This window comes from Gasterosteus aculeatus, chromosome 13 (genome assembly GCF_964276395.1).
Source record: "Gasterosteus aculeatus chromosome 13, fGasAcu3.hap1.1, whole genome shotgun sequence".
NCBI lineage: Eukaryota > Metazoa > Chordata > Actinopteri > Perciformes > Gasterosteidae > Gasterosteus > Gasterosteus aculeatus.
Window position 1 is genome coordinate 10,968,854 of NC_135701.1, and position 12,764 is coordinate 10,981,617.

At 46.9% G+C, this 12,764-nt stretch overlaps 1 protein-coding gene across 1 annotated transcript in view; it reads left to right on the forward strand.

Annotated features, from left to right (window-relative positions):
- The window catches only part of pole (polymerase (DNA directed), epsilon), a 13,615-nt gene extending 1,241 nt beyond the window's left edge, over window positions 1-12,374 (forward strand). The window contains exons 5-48 of the mRNA XM_040194746.2: window positions 5-97; window positions 188-342; window positions 436-580; window positions 661-741; window positions 837-944; window positions 1,027-1,137; window positions 1,390-1,475; window positions 1,564-1,683; window positions 1,783-1,915; window positions 2,005-2,118; window positions 2,202-2,414; window positions 2,495-2,602; window positions 2,708-2,836; window positions 2,910-3,012; window positions 3,128-3,274; window positions 3,371-3,516; window positions 3,726-3,874; window positions 3,975-4,067; window positions 4,407-4,709; window positions 4,862-5,057; window positions 5,197-5,411; window positions 5,775-5,877; window positions 5,967-6,047; window positions 6,132-6,254; window positions 6,418-6,627; window positions 6,717-6,929; window positions 7,016-7,159; window positions 7,251-7,391; window positions 7,521-7,674; window positions 7,849-7,955; window positions 8,167-8,343; window positions 8,444-8,667; window positions 8,795-9,015; window positions 9,133-9,337; window positions 9,457-9,630; window positions 9,833-9,958; window positions 10,179-10,311; window positions 10,408-10,606; window positions 10,692-10,823; window positions 10,946-11,139; window positions 11,240-11,440; window positions 11,532-11,657; window positions 11,812-11,901; window positions 12,021-12,374. Of these exons, the coding sequence (XP_040050680.2) occupies window positions 5-97; window positions 188-342; window positions 436-580; window positions 661-741; window positions 837-944; window positions 1,027-1,137; window positions 1,390-1,475; window positions 1,564-1,683; window positions 1,783-1,915; window positions 2,005-2,118; window positions 2,202-2,414; window positions 2,495-2,602; window positions 2,708-2,836; window positions 2,910-3,012; window positions 3,128-3,274; window positions 3,371-3,516; window positions 3,726-3,874; window positions 3,975-4,067; window positions 4,407-4,709; window positions 4,862-5,057; window positions 5,197-5,411; window positions 5,775-5,877; window positions 5,967-6,047; window positions 6,132-6,254; window positions 6,418-6,627; window positions 6,717-6,929; window positions 7,016-7,159; window positions 7,251-7,391; window positions 7,521-7,674; window positions 7,849-7,955; window positions 8,167-8,343; window positions 8,444-8,667; window positions 8,795-9,015; window positions 9,133-9,337; window positions 9,457-9,630; window positions 9,833-9,958; window positions 10,179-10,311; window positions 10,408-10,606; window positions 10,692-10,823; window positions 10,946-11,139; window positions 11,240-11,440; window positions 11,532-11,657; window positions 11,812-11,901; window positions 12,021-12,146 (6,552 nt within the window). The 3' untranslated portion in view covers window positions 12,147-12,374. The remainder of the gene's footprint in view (window positions 1-4; window positions 98-187; window positions 343-435; window positions 581-660; window positions 742-836; window positions 945-1,026; window positions 1,138-1,389; window positions 1,476-1,563; window positions 1,684-1,782; window positions 1,916-2,004; window positions 2,119-2,201; window positions 2,415-2,494; window positions 2,603-2,707; window positions 2,837-2,909; window positions 3,013-3,127; window positions 3,275-3,370; window positions 3,517-3,725; window positions 3,875-3,974; window positions 4,068-4,406; window positions 4,710-4,861; window positions 5,058-5,196; window positions 5,412-5,774; window positions 5,878-5,966; window positions 6,048-6,131; window positions 6,255-6,417; window positions 6,628-6,716; window positions 6,930-7,015; window positions 7,160-7,250; window positions 7,392-7,520; window positions 7,675-7,848; window positions 7,956-8,166; window positions 8,344-8,443; window positions 8,668-8,794; window positions 9,016-9,132; window positions 9,338-9,456; window positions 9,631-9,832; window positions 9,959-10,178; window positions 10,312-10,407; window positions 10,607-10,691; window positions 10,824-10,945; window positions 11,140-11,239; window positions 11,441-11,531; window positions 11,658-11,811; window positions 11,902-12,020) is intronic.
- Window positions 12,375-12,764: the final 390 nt, after the last annotated feature.

Here is a 12,764-nt window from a genome sequence, read left to right on the forward strand (position 1 = left end):
CCAGAACTGTGAGAGAGAAGTCATCTCATACTTTTCGAGAAAGTTTCACGGCAAGGTGGCAAAGCTTGAAGTTCTCTCAAAAGAGGACCTAGACCTGGTGAGACTTTTGTTTTTACGGTCCTTTACCGTTATTAAAGCGGTTCACATGACAAAAGAAGGAACTCATGTGCCGGCCTGTTCTCCCCAGCCCAATCATTTAGTCGGCCTGAAGAGAAGCTACATCAAGCTGTCATTCAGCACCTTGGACGACCTCCTCAAGGTCAAGCGTGAGATCAATCCAGCAGTGCGCAAGAACAGAGAGCGGGAGCAGTCCAATGACTCCTACACATCGATGCTCTCGAGGTACCGTCGCCCCCCCCCGCAAGCTTCTAATCCACGGTTCTTCCCTCTTTGTAATTGATCTGCTGACACCAGGTGGGGATTTTCTTTTCACAGCGCCTTAGCAGGAGGCAACGTGACCTCAGCCGATGAAGACGGGACGTCGAGGAGTATTTCAGACCAGCTGGACAACATAGTGGACATGAGGGAGCACGACGTGCCCTATCACGTGCGGCTGTCCATCGACCTCAAGATCCACGTGGTGAAGACGGAGTCCTGTCGCCGCGACGTTTCAGAACGTACGCCGGCTCGTTCTGATCTCCTCTGTCCTTTATTTCTCAGGCCCACTGGTACAATGTCCGATACAGAGGCAGCGCTTACCCACCGGAGATTGTTCGGAGAGACGATCTTGTAGAGCGACCGGTAGGAGGAGGAGGATGATGATGATGATGTTGCAACATCTGCCTTTTAATTAAGCCACTTCAGTAGAGCACGGTTTTGTTGTTTGTGTTTTTTAGGACCCTGTTGTTATGGCTTTTGACATTGAGACTACAAAGCTTCCACTGAAGTTCCCGGACGCAGAGAGCGATCAGATTATGATGATTTCGTACATGATTGACGGACAGGTTGGTTGTATTTATGATTATATATTATTCTGTTTTTAACGTCAGTGTAAGTTTCGCTGACTTTGTGTTTGGCTTTTTAAAGGGGTTTCTGATCACCAACAGAGAGATCGTCTCTGAGAACATTGAAGACTTTGAATTCACTCCCAAACCTGAATATGAAGGGCCTTTCACAGTCTTCAACGAGGATGACGAGGTGCATAAACTAGAGTGCCATCATCAACTTTAAATCTGTGTGACCAGCCATGGGCCCAGTTTATAATGAGGCTGTTTAATCAGCCACATATGGAAAAGTGGAAATTAGAGAATTAAGTTTTTAGAGTGAATAGTAAAAAAAAAAAAACGTAAATCTTTTTTCGAGTAAAAACAAAAGTGTGGCACTTTGTTCAGTGTGAATGTGACTCTGGTTGCGGCAGCGGAATAACATGTGACCTGATTTCGGCCACAGGCGGCTCTCATTCAGAGGTGGTTTGATCACGTTCAAGAAACCAAGCCAAACATCTTTGTGACCTACAACGGAGACTTCTTTGACTGGTGAGCCGTCATTTCCTGTTTCTGTGAAACGATTTAAATACCCTCGTGTTCGTTGATACCTCTCTCACTTTGTTTCCACTCTTTCAAGGCCTTTCATAGAGACGCGGGCCGCGCTGCATGGACGCACCATGTACAGGGAGATCGGTTTCCAGAAGGACAACCAGGGGGAGTACAAGTCCAGCCAGGCCATCCACATGGACTGCTTAAGGTGTGAGCCCCTCTGACTCCATTCAAATGACATGTATCTTAAACGTAAACACAGGGATTCATTTCAATATACGTCACACCGACTGCAACGTGTTGTCAGGTGGGTGAAGAGAGACAGCTATCTGCCTGTGGGGAGTCATAACTTGAAGGCGGCGGCAAAGGCCAAATTGGGCTACGACCCGGTGGAGCTGGACCCGGAGGAGATGTGCCGCATGGCCACTGAAGAGCCACAGGTACACGAATTCAGCTAACGGGGCAGCTCGGGAAATGAACAACTCGAGTGTTTGTTTGTTTACTTTTTCCCTCTCTCCTCTTCTGTCAGACTTTAGCTACCTACTCTGTGTCCGATGCCGTGGCCACTTATTACCTGTACATGAAATATGTTCACCCCTTCATCTTCGCTCTGTGCACCATCATTCCCATGGACCCGGATGAGGTTTGTTTTGTGTGTTTACATGTGTGTGTATATACATATATTTATAGTGCCTTTTTAAATAAATAATCATGTATTTCTTCCAGGTGCTGCGTAAAGGTTCTGGGACTCTTTGCGAAGCGCTGCTCATGGTGCAGGCCTTCCACGCAAACATCATCTTCCCAAACAAGCAGGAGCAGGTTTTTAACAAACTGACAGACGACGGCCACGTCATGGACTCCGAGACCTACGTGGGCGGTCACGTGGAGGCGCTGGAGTCGGGAGTGTTTCGCAGTGACATCCCCTGCCGTTTCAAGATGGTGCGTCTCAGTCCAACTCACAGCTGGTGCGTCACTGCGCTGTCTGCTGTTTTTGACAGTTTGGTCTCATGTGTCCACAGAACCCAGCTGCATTTGACTTCTTGCTGCAAAGAGTGGAGAAGACGATGCGCCATGCCATCGAGGAAGAGGAGAAAATACCGTTGGATCAAGTCACTAACTTTAATGAGGTATGTTGACTTAACATTTTTTTAATGTTTTACAAACAATTTTTGCAAACTTTCTCCAATTTGGCCTTTTGTTTTGAAATTCTAAAATATAGTTTTCTTTCCCAGGTGTGTGAGGAGATTAAAAATAAGCTGACTTCCCTGAAGGAGGTCCCAAACAGGATTGAATGCCCCCTTATCTACCATCTGGACGTTGGGGCAATGTACCCCAATATCATCCTCACCAACCGCCTGCAGGTAAACGCAAAGGAAAGATCCTCTGGATGAAAAATATTGAAAAGCATGGAATTCAATACTTCTACTTTTGCAGCCGTCCGCGATGGTTGATGAAGCCACTTGTGCTGCGTGTGACTTTAACAAACCCGGAGCCTCCTGCCAGAGGAGGATGGCCTGGCAGTGGAGAGGAGAAATTAGTAAGTTATTATACCGGGAAGCTAAAGGACTCAAACCCAGCCGACGGTGCTTCTGATCTCTTCTTGTGGGGTTGATTACAGTAAAATAAATCTGCAGCGTTCCCTTTGCCTGCAGTGCCCGCCAGCCGCAGCGAGTTCCACCGCATCCAGCAGCAACTGGAGTCTGAGAAGTTCCCGCCGTTCTTCCCCAACGGTCCACCTCGGGCCTTCCACACTCTGAACAGGGAGGAGCAGGCCAAACACGAGAAGAAACGCCTGGCAGGTACCTCCTTTCTTTTTTTTCCTTTCTTTTGGTCTATAAGAGCTCTAAGTTACTGGTTTCCAAACCATTGCTTGACCCGTTTTGACTTGGTCTCAGACTACTGTAAGAGGGCGTATAAGAAGACCCACGTCACCAAGCGGGAGCAGCGAGTCACCACCATCTGTCAGAGAGAAAATTCCTTCTACGTCGACACTGTGAGAGCTTTCAGAGATCGACGTTATGAATTCAAAGGACTTCACAAGGTACGTTTGTGAATTTACATTTGAATGAAATGACAATCATCTCCATGTTGTATGCTATCTGAAATTCATTACATATTCCTGTTTGTTCCAAATGTTGTGGTTTTTTCACAGCTCAGTTAAACACTGACACACATTTAGTTGCACTCTGTGAACTTCTTCTTGCCCGTTGACGTTGCTTGCGTTTAACTACTCGCTACTTTTCGCTCCAGGTGTGGAAGAAGAAACTGTCCGCTGCTCAGGACAGCGGAGACGCTGCTGAGATGAAGCGCTGCAGAAACATGGAGATCCTGTACGACTCTCTGCAGCTGGCTCACAAATGTATTCTAAACTCTTTTTACGGCTACGTCATGAGGAAAGGGTAGGAGTCCACCAGAGCTTTAAACAACCCAATCATCCAACATTTTCTCCCTTGCACTACGTGAGCTCTTACGTCTGTGCTGCATTTGTGTTTCCATCAGGGCGCGGTGGTACTCCATGGAGATGGCTGGCATTGTGTGCTATACTGGAGCCAACATCATCACTCAGGCCAGAGAGCTCATCGAACAAATCGGGTGAGTCTCTCATCGATGATGAGATACCTCGTCATAGAAATGATCTCTTTGGGTCAATGAGAAGTCGGCTCCGACTGAGGAAAAATGGAGCTGGAAGGGATCCACCACCTTGCTTAATAAACATTTAATCAGCAGATTCAACAGATCAACATTTAGGCTCACTTTAGTAGCTGACAGCTGTCTGTTGCGGGTAATATTAGGGTTGCATGACTTTGCTCCGAGCAGCGTGCCATTGCTTGACAAAGCGTTGGACCTCGGCAAGCTTTCTAATGTGTGTATGTAAAAAACCGACGCTTTTTGCATTTTGCGTTCATCACATCTGTCCCTTCTATTGCTCAGGAGGCCCCTCGAGTTGGACACAGATGGTATCTGGTGTGTCCTGCCCAACACCTTCCCGGAGAACTTTGTGGTGAAAACCAACAATGACAAGAAGCCCAAAGTGACCATCTCTTACCCAGGGGCCATGCTGAACATTTTGGTGAAGGAGGGATTCACCAACGATCAATACCACGAGCTCGTGGACCCGGCGTCCCTCAGTTACAACATCCGGTCGGAGAACAGCATCTTCTTTGAGGTGGACGGACCGTACCTCGCCATGATCCTGCCGGCCTCAAAGGAGGAAGGGAAGAAGCTGAAGAAAAGGTACCGCTCTAGGACATTGTGTTCATCTGTGTTTCAATGTAGCATTTCCCTGGTTGCTCTGATGCATTTCTTTTTACCAACGTTGGTAAGAGGAAAAGGTTCATTTCAGAATGTTCATTGGCTGTGATTTAATTCTGCGCCGCTGGTTTTAGGTACGCTGTGTTTAACGAGGACGGCTCTCTGGCTGAGTTGAAAGGTTTTGAAGTGAAGAGGAGGGGGGAGCTCCAGCTCATTAAGATCTTCCAGTCGTCAGTTTTTGAGGCTTTCCTCAAAGGAACCACTCTGGAGGAGGTGTACGCCTCCGTGGCCAAAGTGGCTGACTACTGGTTGGACGTTCTGTACAGCAAGGTAAGAATCTGTTATCAAAATGTATGAAATACCATTCTACTTATGGAACATATTCACATTGTGGTTTGGTCCAGTAAATATTTGAGAATAACGTATCGTATGCAGAGAAAAGCATGGTCTGATTTATTTGGTTTTGCAGGCCGCCAACATGCCAGACACGGAGCTGTTTGAGCTGATTTCAGAGAATCGCTCAATGTCCAGAAAGCTGGAGGACTACGGGGAGCAGAAGTCCTTGTCCATCAGCACAGCTAAGAGACTGGCTGAGTTCCTGGGAGACCAAATGGTGAAAGACGCTGGGCTGAGCTGTCGCTACGTCATCTCTCGGAAACCCGAGGGTTCGCCCGTCACAGAAAGGTGGGACAGTATCTCTTTGAAATAAAAGGCAAACCGGCTTAAGGCGAGACAGATTCCAGATGTGAGCAGTTGTTGGTTGTCTCATTTTTAAATGATTTATTTATCCTTAAAATTGGACGATTGGACCTAATTATTATATTTGGAAACGTACATGTTATCAATTAATGAATAACCTCAAGTGTCCCTGTAATGCCAGTGGCAACATGACGAGGAAGATAGATTTTCATTCACATGGAATTAGATTTTCTGATGTTGGCAGGATTAAATAAATTGTCAGATGGTAAGCGCTTGTGGTGAACAAGCACTTTGTGATACCACAAGAAAAAAGCACTTCAGACCGATTGATTTGTCTTCCTCCATCAGAGCCATTCCGCTCGCCATTTTCCAGGCTGAGCCCAGTGTGACAAAACATTTTCTCCGTAAGTGGTTGAAAATGCCCAGCCTGCACGACTTGGACATCCGCTCTGTGAGTTTGTAAACAAACATTTAATGCACTTGAATTCACTATTAGTTTTCTGTGTGACATTCAAATGTGTGTTGGTTTGGCCTTTTCAGATTCTTGATTGGGGTTATTACATAGAGCGGTTGGGGAGTGCCATCCAGAAAATCATCACCATCCCTGCAGCTCTTCAACAGGTAAAAATCTATTACATTTAATTGATCTCACAGTCTGTCGTTGGCCGATGTATCGATCGTATTTGAATTGATTCTGTTTATCAGGTGAAGAATCCGGTGCCCAGAGTGAGGCACCCGGACTGGCTTCACAAGAAACTCCTGGAGAAAAATGACATCTACAAGCAGAAGAAAATCAGTGAGCTGTTCACCAGCGAGGGCAAGAGACAGGTTTGTTCACCTCACAGCAAAATGTTGTTTCAAACTCTCAACAAAGTCCTCGAGAGATGTGCAGATGTGTGGCGAGTTGAGGTCCCTCCGGTTAGAGGCGTAAGCCCACGCTGCTGCCCTTCCATACAGTTATTTCATTTGATATTTTACTCTTCTCTCTCAGGTGGCCCATCAGCCTCTTGGAGCAGGCCACGCTGCGGACATAGAGGACTTTGGGATGCCGGCCAGGCCTCTGCAGCCAGCCATCCTCATCACCACCAAGCGGAAGCGGGCTTCTCAGGGAGAGGACAGCCAGGTGGAGTCTCAGGACGTCGAGCTCACTCAGTCCTGGAGAGAGATCCTGGGGCCGCCCCCAACTTTGGGAAAGACACAGGTCCTTGTGAATATGTAGTGAGAATATTTGTCGTTGTACTATCAGTTATATTACAGATCTTTAATGGAAAGGATTGGGTGTGTATACAGGAGGAGAGGCTAGTGTGGCTGCGTTACCACAAAAAGAAGTGGGAGCTGCAGCTGAGACAGAGGAAGGAGAGAAAGAAGAGGAGGAGGCTGCTGGATGGGCAAGCTCAAACTGTAGGTGGAGGAGTGATCCGAGACGGCCCCACCACCGGCCTGGGCAGCTTCCTCCGCAGAACAGCCCGCAGCATCCTGGACATGCCCTGGCAAATTGTGCAGGTTAGGTGAAGTCATCCCATTCTCGTTCGGTTTGAAAATGACCAAAATCCAAAGACCATCCCCTAATCTTCTCTCACGTCCCTCAGATTGCAGAGACTAGTCACCCTGGTCTGTACAAGTTGTGGGCTGTGATTGGAAATGACCTCCATTGCATGAAGCTCAACATTCCTCGGGTCTTCTATGTCAATCAGAAAGTCCCAAAACAGGAGGAGGGAGCCACATACAAAAAGGCAAGCATTAAGAAATGCTGTAAAAACGTTTTTTTAAATGCGCTGCCTTTTTTACCAATATGCTGACAAAAATCCCCTTTTTTGTCCTCAGGTGAACCGCATGCTGCCTCGCTCCAACATTGTGTACTACCTTTATGAGTACTGTGTACCAGAAGACATGTACCAGGAGCACATCAACGAGATCAACGCTGACCTGTCTGCCCCGGACATTGAAGGAGTCTATGAAACACAGGTGCGTGTGTGTGTGTGTGTGTGTGTGTATATATATATATATATATATATATATATATATATATACTCATTTATATAGGTGTGTGTGTGTGTTTACGCAGGTAAACAGGATGCCTCGATCTCATTTCAGGTCCCGTTGCTGTTTCGTGCACTGGTGCGACTCGGATGCGTGTGTATGATCAATAAACACGTTGTGAGGGATCTGGCTGGCAGGGAGGCTGACACGTTTGACCTGGAGCATCTGGAGATGAGGTCTCTAGCCCAGTTCAGCTACTTGGAACCTGGTGAGACCCCCCTGGCACGCTGGTCATTTTGAAAGGATGTCAGAATTAGTTAATTGTTTTTTTTATTTACCATTTACCTCATATTTGCCCTGATATCATGTGATCCTGCTCATGTCCTCTTGTAATCTGTAAAACCCTAAACATGGCAGTGCAATGCTTCCTCTCTCTTCTCAGGGAGTGTTCGCCACATCTACCTGTATCATCACAGTCAGAGTCACAAGGCTCTGTTTGGCCTGTTCATCCCCTCTCAGCGCAAAGCCAGCATCTTTGTCCTGGACACAGTAAGTACTTTGTTTCTTCAGTTCTTCCACGATCATCGTGTCCGATCCCACCAGCGCCAACAAGTGCACGGCCGCTCTACTGAAAGCTTGATAGTAGATTGTTCTTGCTGTTTAGTTTAGACAAATAAGGCAAATAAGGCATATCGATCAATGTCTCCTTCCAGCTGGCAGAGAACAATCCTTAAGCTCGGTCTTTATTTCATCTCCTAAGGTGAGAAGCAACCAGATGCCCAACCTGACTAACCTCTACACAGCGGAGCGCACTGCTCTCCTGGAGAAGACGAGCGAAGACCTCCTGCCTCCAGAGAAACACAACTTTGAGGTCCGGGCTGAAAACGACGCAAAGGCCATTAACCGCGCACTTCAACGCATACTGCTAAACTACAAGGTAAAACCCACTGTAGCTGCTAATATACGTAGTTACCTTCTAATTGTTACATTCACCAATACTGCTCATTCAGTTCATATAACCAAGCGTCCGTTGACAGGACGAGCGCCGTGGCCCCACCCTCATCGCCGTGCAGTCCAACTGGGACCTGCGGCGCCTGGCAGCGGCGATGCCGGTGCTCGAAGAGTTCCCGGTCGTTCCGGTACACGTGGTCGATGAGATCAGCTATAATGTGCTGGACTGGCAACGCCACGGTGCCCGGCGCATGATCCGCCACTACCTCAACCTGGACAGCTGCTTGTCTCAGGCTTTCGACATGGCCAGGTACAAGACTGCCCCTTCATGTTCTCTACCGACGCCTCGGCATGCTGCCTTTGTTGCTGTAGTCTCTCATAAAGTCTGTTCTGAGTTTGTAATTTCAATTTTTTTTATTTATTTTTTTTATTCTCAGGTATTACCACTTACCTGTGGGGAACTTGCCTCAGGACGTGTCCATCTTCGGCTCAGACTTGTTCCTGGCGAGACATCTACGGAAACACAACCATCTGATGTGGCTTTCGCCCACAGCCAGGCCCGACCTGGGAGGAAAAGAGGCCGACGACAGCCGACTGGTCATGGAAAGCGACGACCGGGGCTCTGTGGAGATCAATTCTCAAGGATGCTATTCCACAGGTGCTCACACACAAGGAACACACTTAATCTGCATCCAAGAAGGCGCGAACAATTACAGAGCAACTGCACGTCCTATGAAGCGTATTTCTCTGTCTTCATGTTTTCCATTTCTTTCAGTGTGTGTGGAGTTGGACCTGCAGAGCCTGGCAGTTAACACCATCCTCCAATCACAACATGTCAATGACATGGAGGGAGGAGCCAGCCTGGGTGTCAGTTTTGATGTGATCCAGCAGGCCTCGCTGGAGGAAATGATGTCGGGCAACCAGGGCGCCAGCGCTCTCGCTAGCTATGATGAAACTGCTCTCTGCTCCAACACCTTCAGGTGTGTAAACATCTGTTCTGTGTGTTTTGCTATTTAAACCCATGTGCATATGGTCGAACAACACAGGAATGGAAAGGAAGCGAAGTGATGTTTTAATCCCCCCTGTGCTCCGCGAGCAGGATCTTGAAGAGCATGGTGGTTGGCTGGGTCAGAGAGATCACGCAGTACCACAACGTGTACGCGGACAACCAGGTGATGCACTTCTACCGCTGGCTGCGCTCCCCCAGCTCTCTGCTCTATGACCCCGCGCTGCACCGCACCTTGCACAATATGATGAAGAAGGTGTTTCTACAGTGAGTCCACAAAAAAATGTTTTGTATATTATAATGGCAAATCTCATGTGTAATGTATCAGCAAACAAATGTATAGGAGAGCGTTTTGGTTTTGCAATTGGATTCTCTTTTTATGCTGCTTTGATGCGTTTACAACTATTAATATAAATATAACGCCATCAATGTCATCCTTTTATTAATCCCTCTCTCTTTCTGCTGTCAGGTTGGTTTCAGAGTTCAAACGTCTCGGCTCCACTGTGGTGTATGGAAACTTCAACAGGATCATGCTGTGCACTAAGAAACGCAGGATAGATGATGCCATCGGCTATGTGGAATACATCACAAACAGGTTGGACTGTTACTCTTTGCACGTCTGGAGAGAGTTTATGTATAGATCTCCGCATTGTGAAAACTGTCAATCATTAATGCAATCGGATTGATTAAAATGACTAAATCTAATCAATATTGTAACAATAGACATTATGTATGGTAATTTTAGTTACCAAAATATTGCCATGTCTAGCCAATATTGCTAATAATCCTGTAATCATGGCCTGTTTCTCTTCCAGCATCCACTCCAGGGAAATCTTCCACTCGCTGTCCATCTCCTTCTCCCGCTGCTGGGAGTTCCTGCTGTGGATGGATCCGTCCAACTACGGCGGCGTGAAGGGCAAACTGCCCTCCAGCATCGTGTCTGGAGAGGTCGGTCCAACTGCAACTTCTCCCTTACAACATATTAGCACTCACTAAAGAAGCAGAACACAAACTCATTCCTCCGTGTTTTCTTTGTCTCTCCAGGTAGGAGCCAAACAGAAGAAACAGAGCGCCGGGGAGGGAGATGAGGGCAGTGATGATGAGGATGATGAGGGAGCAGAGGCTGAGGAAGATGATGGTGATAGGGATGAGGTGGAGGAGCTGATTGAGAGCAACTGGAACATCATGCAGTATCTGCCCCAAACTGCCTCCTGCCAGAAATACTTCCTCATGATTGTCTCTGGTAAAAGATAAACCTACTACTCATTGATTTGTTTGGACTTTCTGGCTCTTTCTACTAATTCTTAACCACAAACTTTCCACGCCAGCCTACATTGCAGCGGTCTATCACAGCATGAAAGAGGAGCTGAGGCGGAACGCTCCTGGAGCGACGCCAGTCAAGAGACGTGGCGGCAGCCAGGCTTCCCAGCAGGCCGTTGGGGATTTGAGTGCGCTTCCTGGTAAGAAGCCTCAGTTATTAAAAAGTTCCTTTACGTTTCTCTGCACGTATGATGGGAAGCTTTTAATTGTATTTATATCCATTGATCGCTCAGATTTCTTTCTTTTTTTCCTTCCTCCGCAGGAATGATTTCCTTCTCCCAGGAATATGTGTCCGACGAGCTGACACAGAACTTTTTCACCATCACACAAAAAATCCAGAAGAAGGTGACTGGCACCAGGAATGTCAACCAGGCCTCCGAGATGTTCCCTGTCCTTCCCGGATCCCACCTGCCACTCAACAACCCAGCTCTGGAGTTTATCAAATATGTCTGCCAGGTACGTCAGAGTACTGCAGCTTACAAAGCTCTTTTCACGTATCGCACAAAGTCATGATTTTCCTCTCATTGTCCGGCAATTCCATCGTTTTGCTGTGCAGGTCCTTTCACTTGATTCCAACATAGTGAACCAGGTGAACAAGCTGAAGAGGGACCTCCTGCGTCTGGTGGACGTCGGAGAGTTTTCGGGGGAAGCCCAGTTCAGTGACCCCTGCAGCTCCTACGTCCTGCCTGAGGTCATCTGCCACCAATGCAATTTCTGTCGTGACCTTGACCTCTGCAAGGACCCATCTGTGGCACAAGTGAGCGGAGGATCGGGACATGCTGACGTTGCATTCGACGCCGTTTTTACTCGTTATTCCAGGTGGATGAACTGTTATTTCCTCTTCTCAGGATGGATCCGTTTTGCCTCAGTGGTTCTGCTCCAACTGCCAGGCGCAGTATGAGACTGAGTGCATTGAGACGGCTCTGGTGGAGGCTCTGCAGAAGAAACTGATGAGCTACACGCTGCAGGACCTGGTGAGGGGAAAATTCTGATTTGGGGATTGGGGACAGTAAGGAGAGAAAATCATTTAAAATGTTGATAGTGAGGAATTCATTAATGGTCTACATCTGTTATACAACACTTAATTATTTAGCTGAACCTGCTGAATAAAACCCTTTGTGATTTTAGGTGTGTACAAAATGTAAAGGAGTGAAGGAGGCGAACATGCCTCTGTACTGCAGATGTGCCGGAGACTTTCACCTCACGTTTCCAATCAAGGTTCCTACTCTCAAATTCCGCACGTCATTTTTTATTTAGTGATTAAAACATGTCATTCTTCGCTTTCAACGTTGTTCTCACGGCTGTTTTCTTTCCCCCTCTCCTTTCCCTCTAAAAAGAGCTTCTCTGAGCAGATCAAAGTGTTTCGCAACATAGCGTCCCACTACAGCATGAGCTTCCTGGAGGAGACGATTGACTGGGTGGTTGTTATGAGCCCGCAGATCAGCCAAACGCTCAATGAGTGAGACGTCACACCCTCCACCAGCTGCACCTGTGCAACTTCTATTTAGACACTTTATGTGCATTTGTTGTGTCTTTCTCAAGGATGTCAGTTCCTACGCTCGTGATGGTTTGTGTTCAGGACGGGTTTAAGGAGAAATATGTGGCTTGTAGATATGTTTGAGGTCTTGATTTATGCCAGAAAATAATTTTTTATCTTGTGACTGTTAATAAATATTGTCTTTTAACTGTGACCCCCGAATGCTTTCAAGGCTCACTTATTTTACTTTGTGAATTAAAAAGGAAAAAGCACAAACACACTGAGTGCCATTGACCCAAAGGACCTCCATTAAGTTTCCTCCTCATTTGGCTGCTAATGTGTCGGATGTGGCTCGTGACCTCTCACTTGACCCTCGTTTATTTTGTCTGCTCGCATATCAAATTGCTTTGTTGTCAATTGTTTTCCCTCTGCAGCAATATCAAAGACATTTTACGTCCTCCGTTTTTGAGTTTTATGTTTGAGGAGTTATCAAGCAATTCTGAACATTTTTTTTTCTGGCGTTAACATCTAAATTCTCTGGCAAAATTTCAAAGTGCTGTTGCAAATTTATGTTTGTACTGCTCAAGTGAAGTGTTCGCCAGTC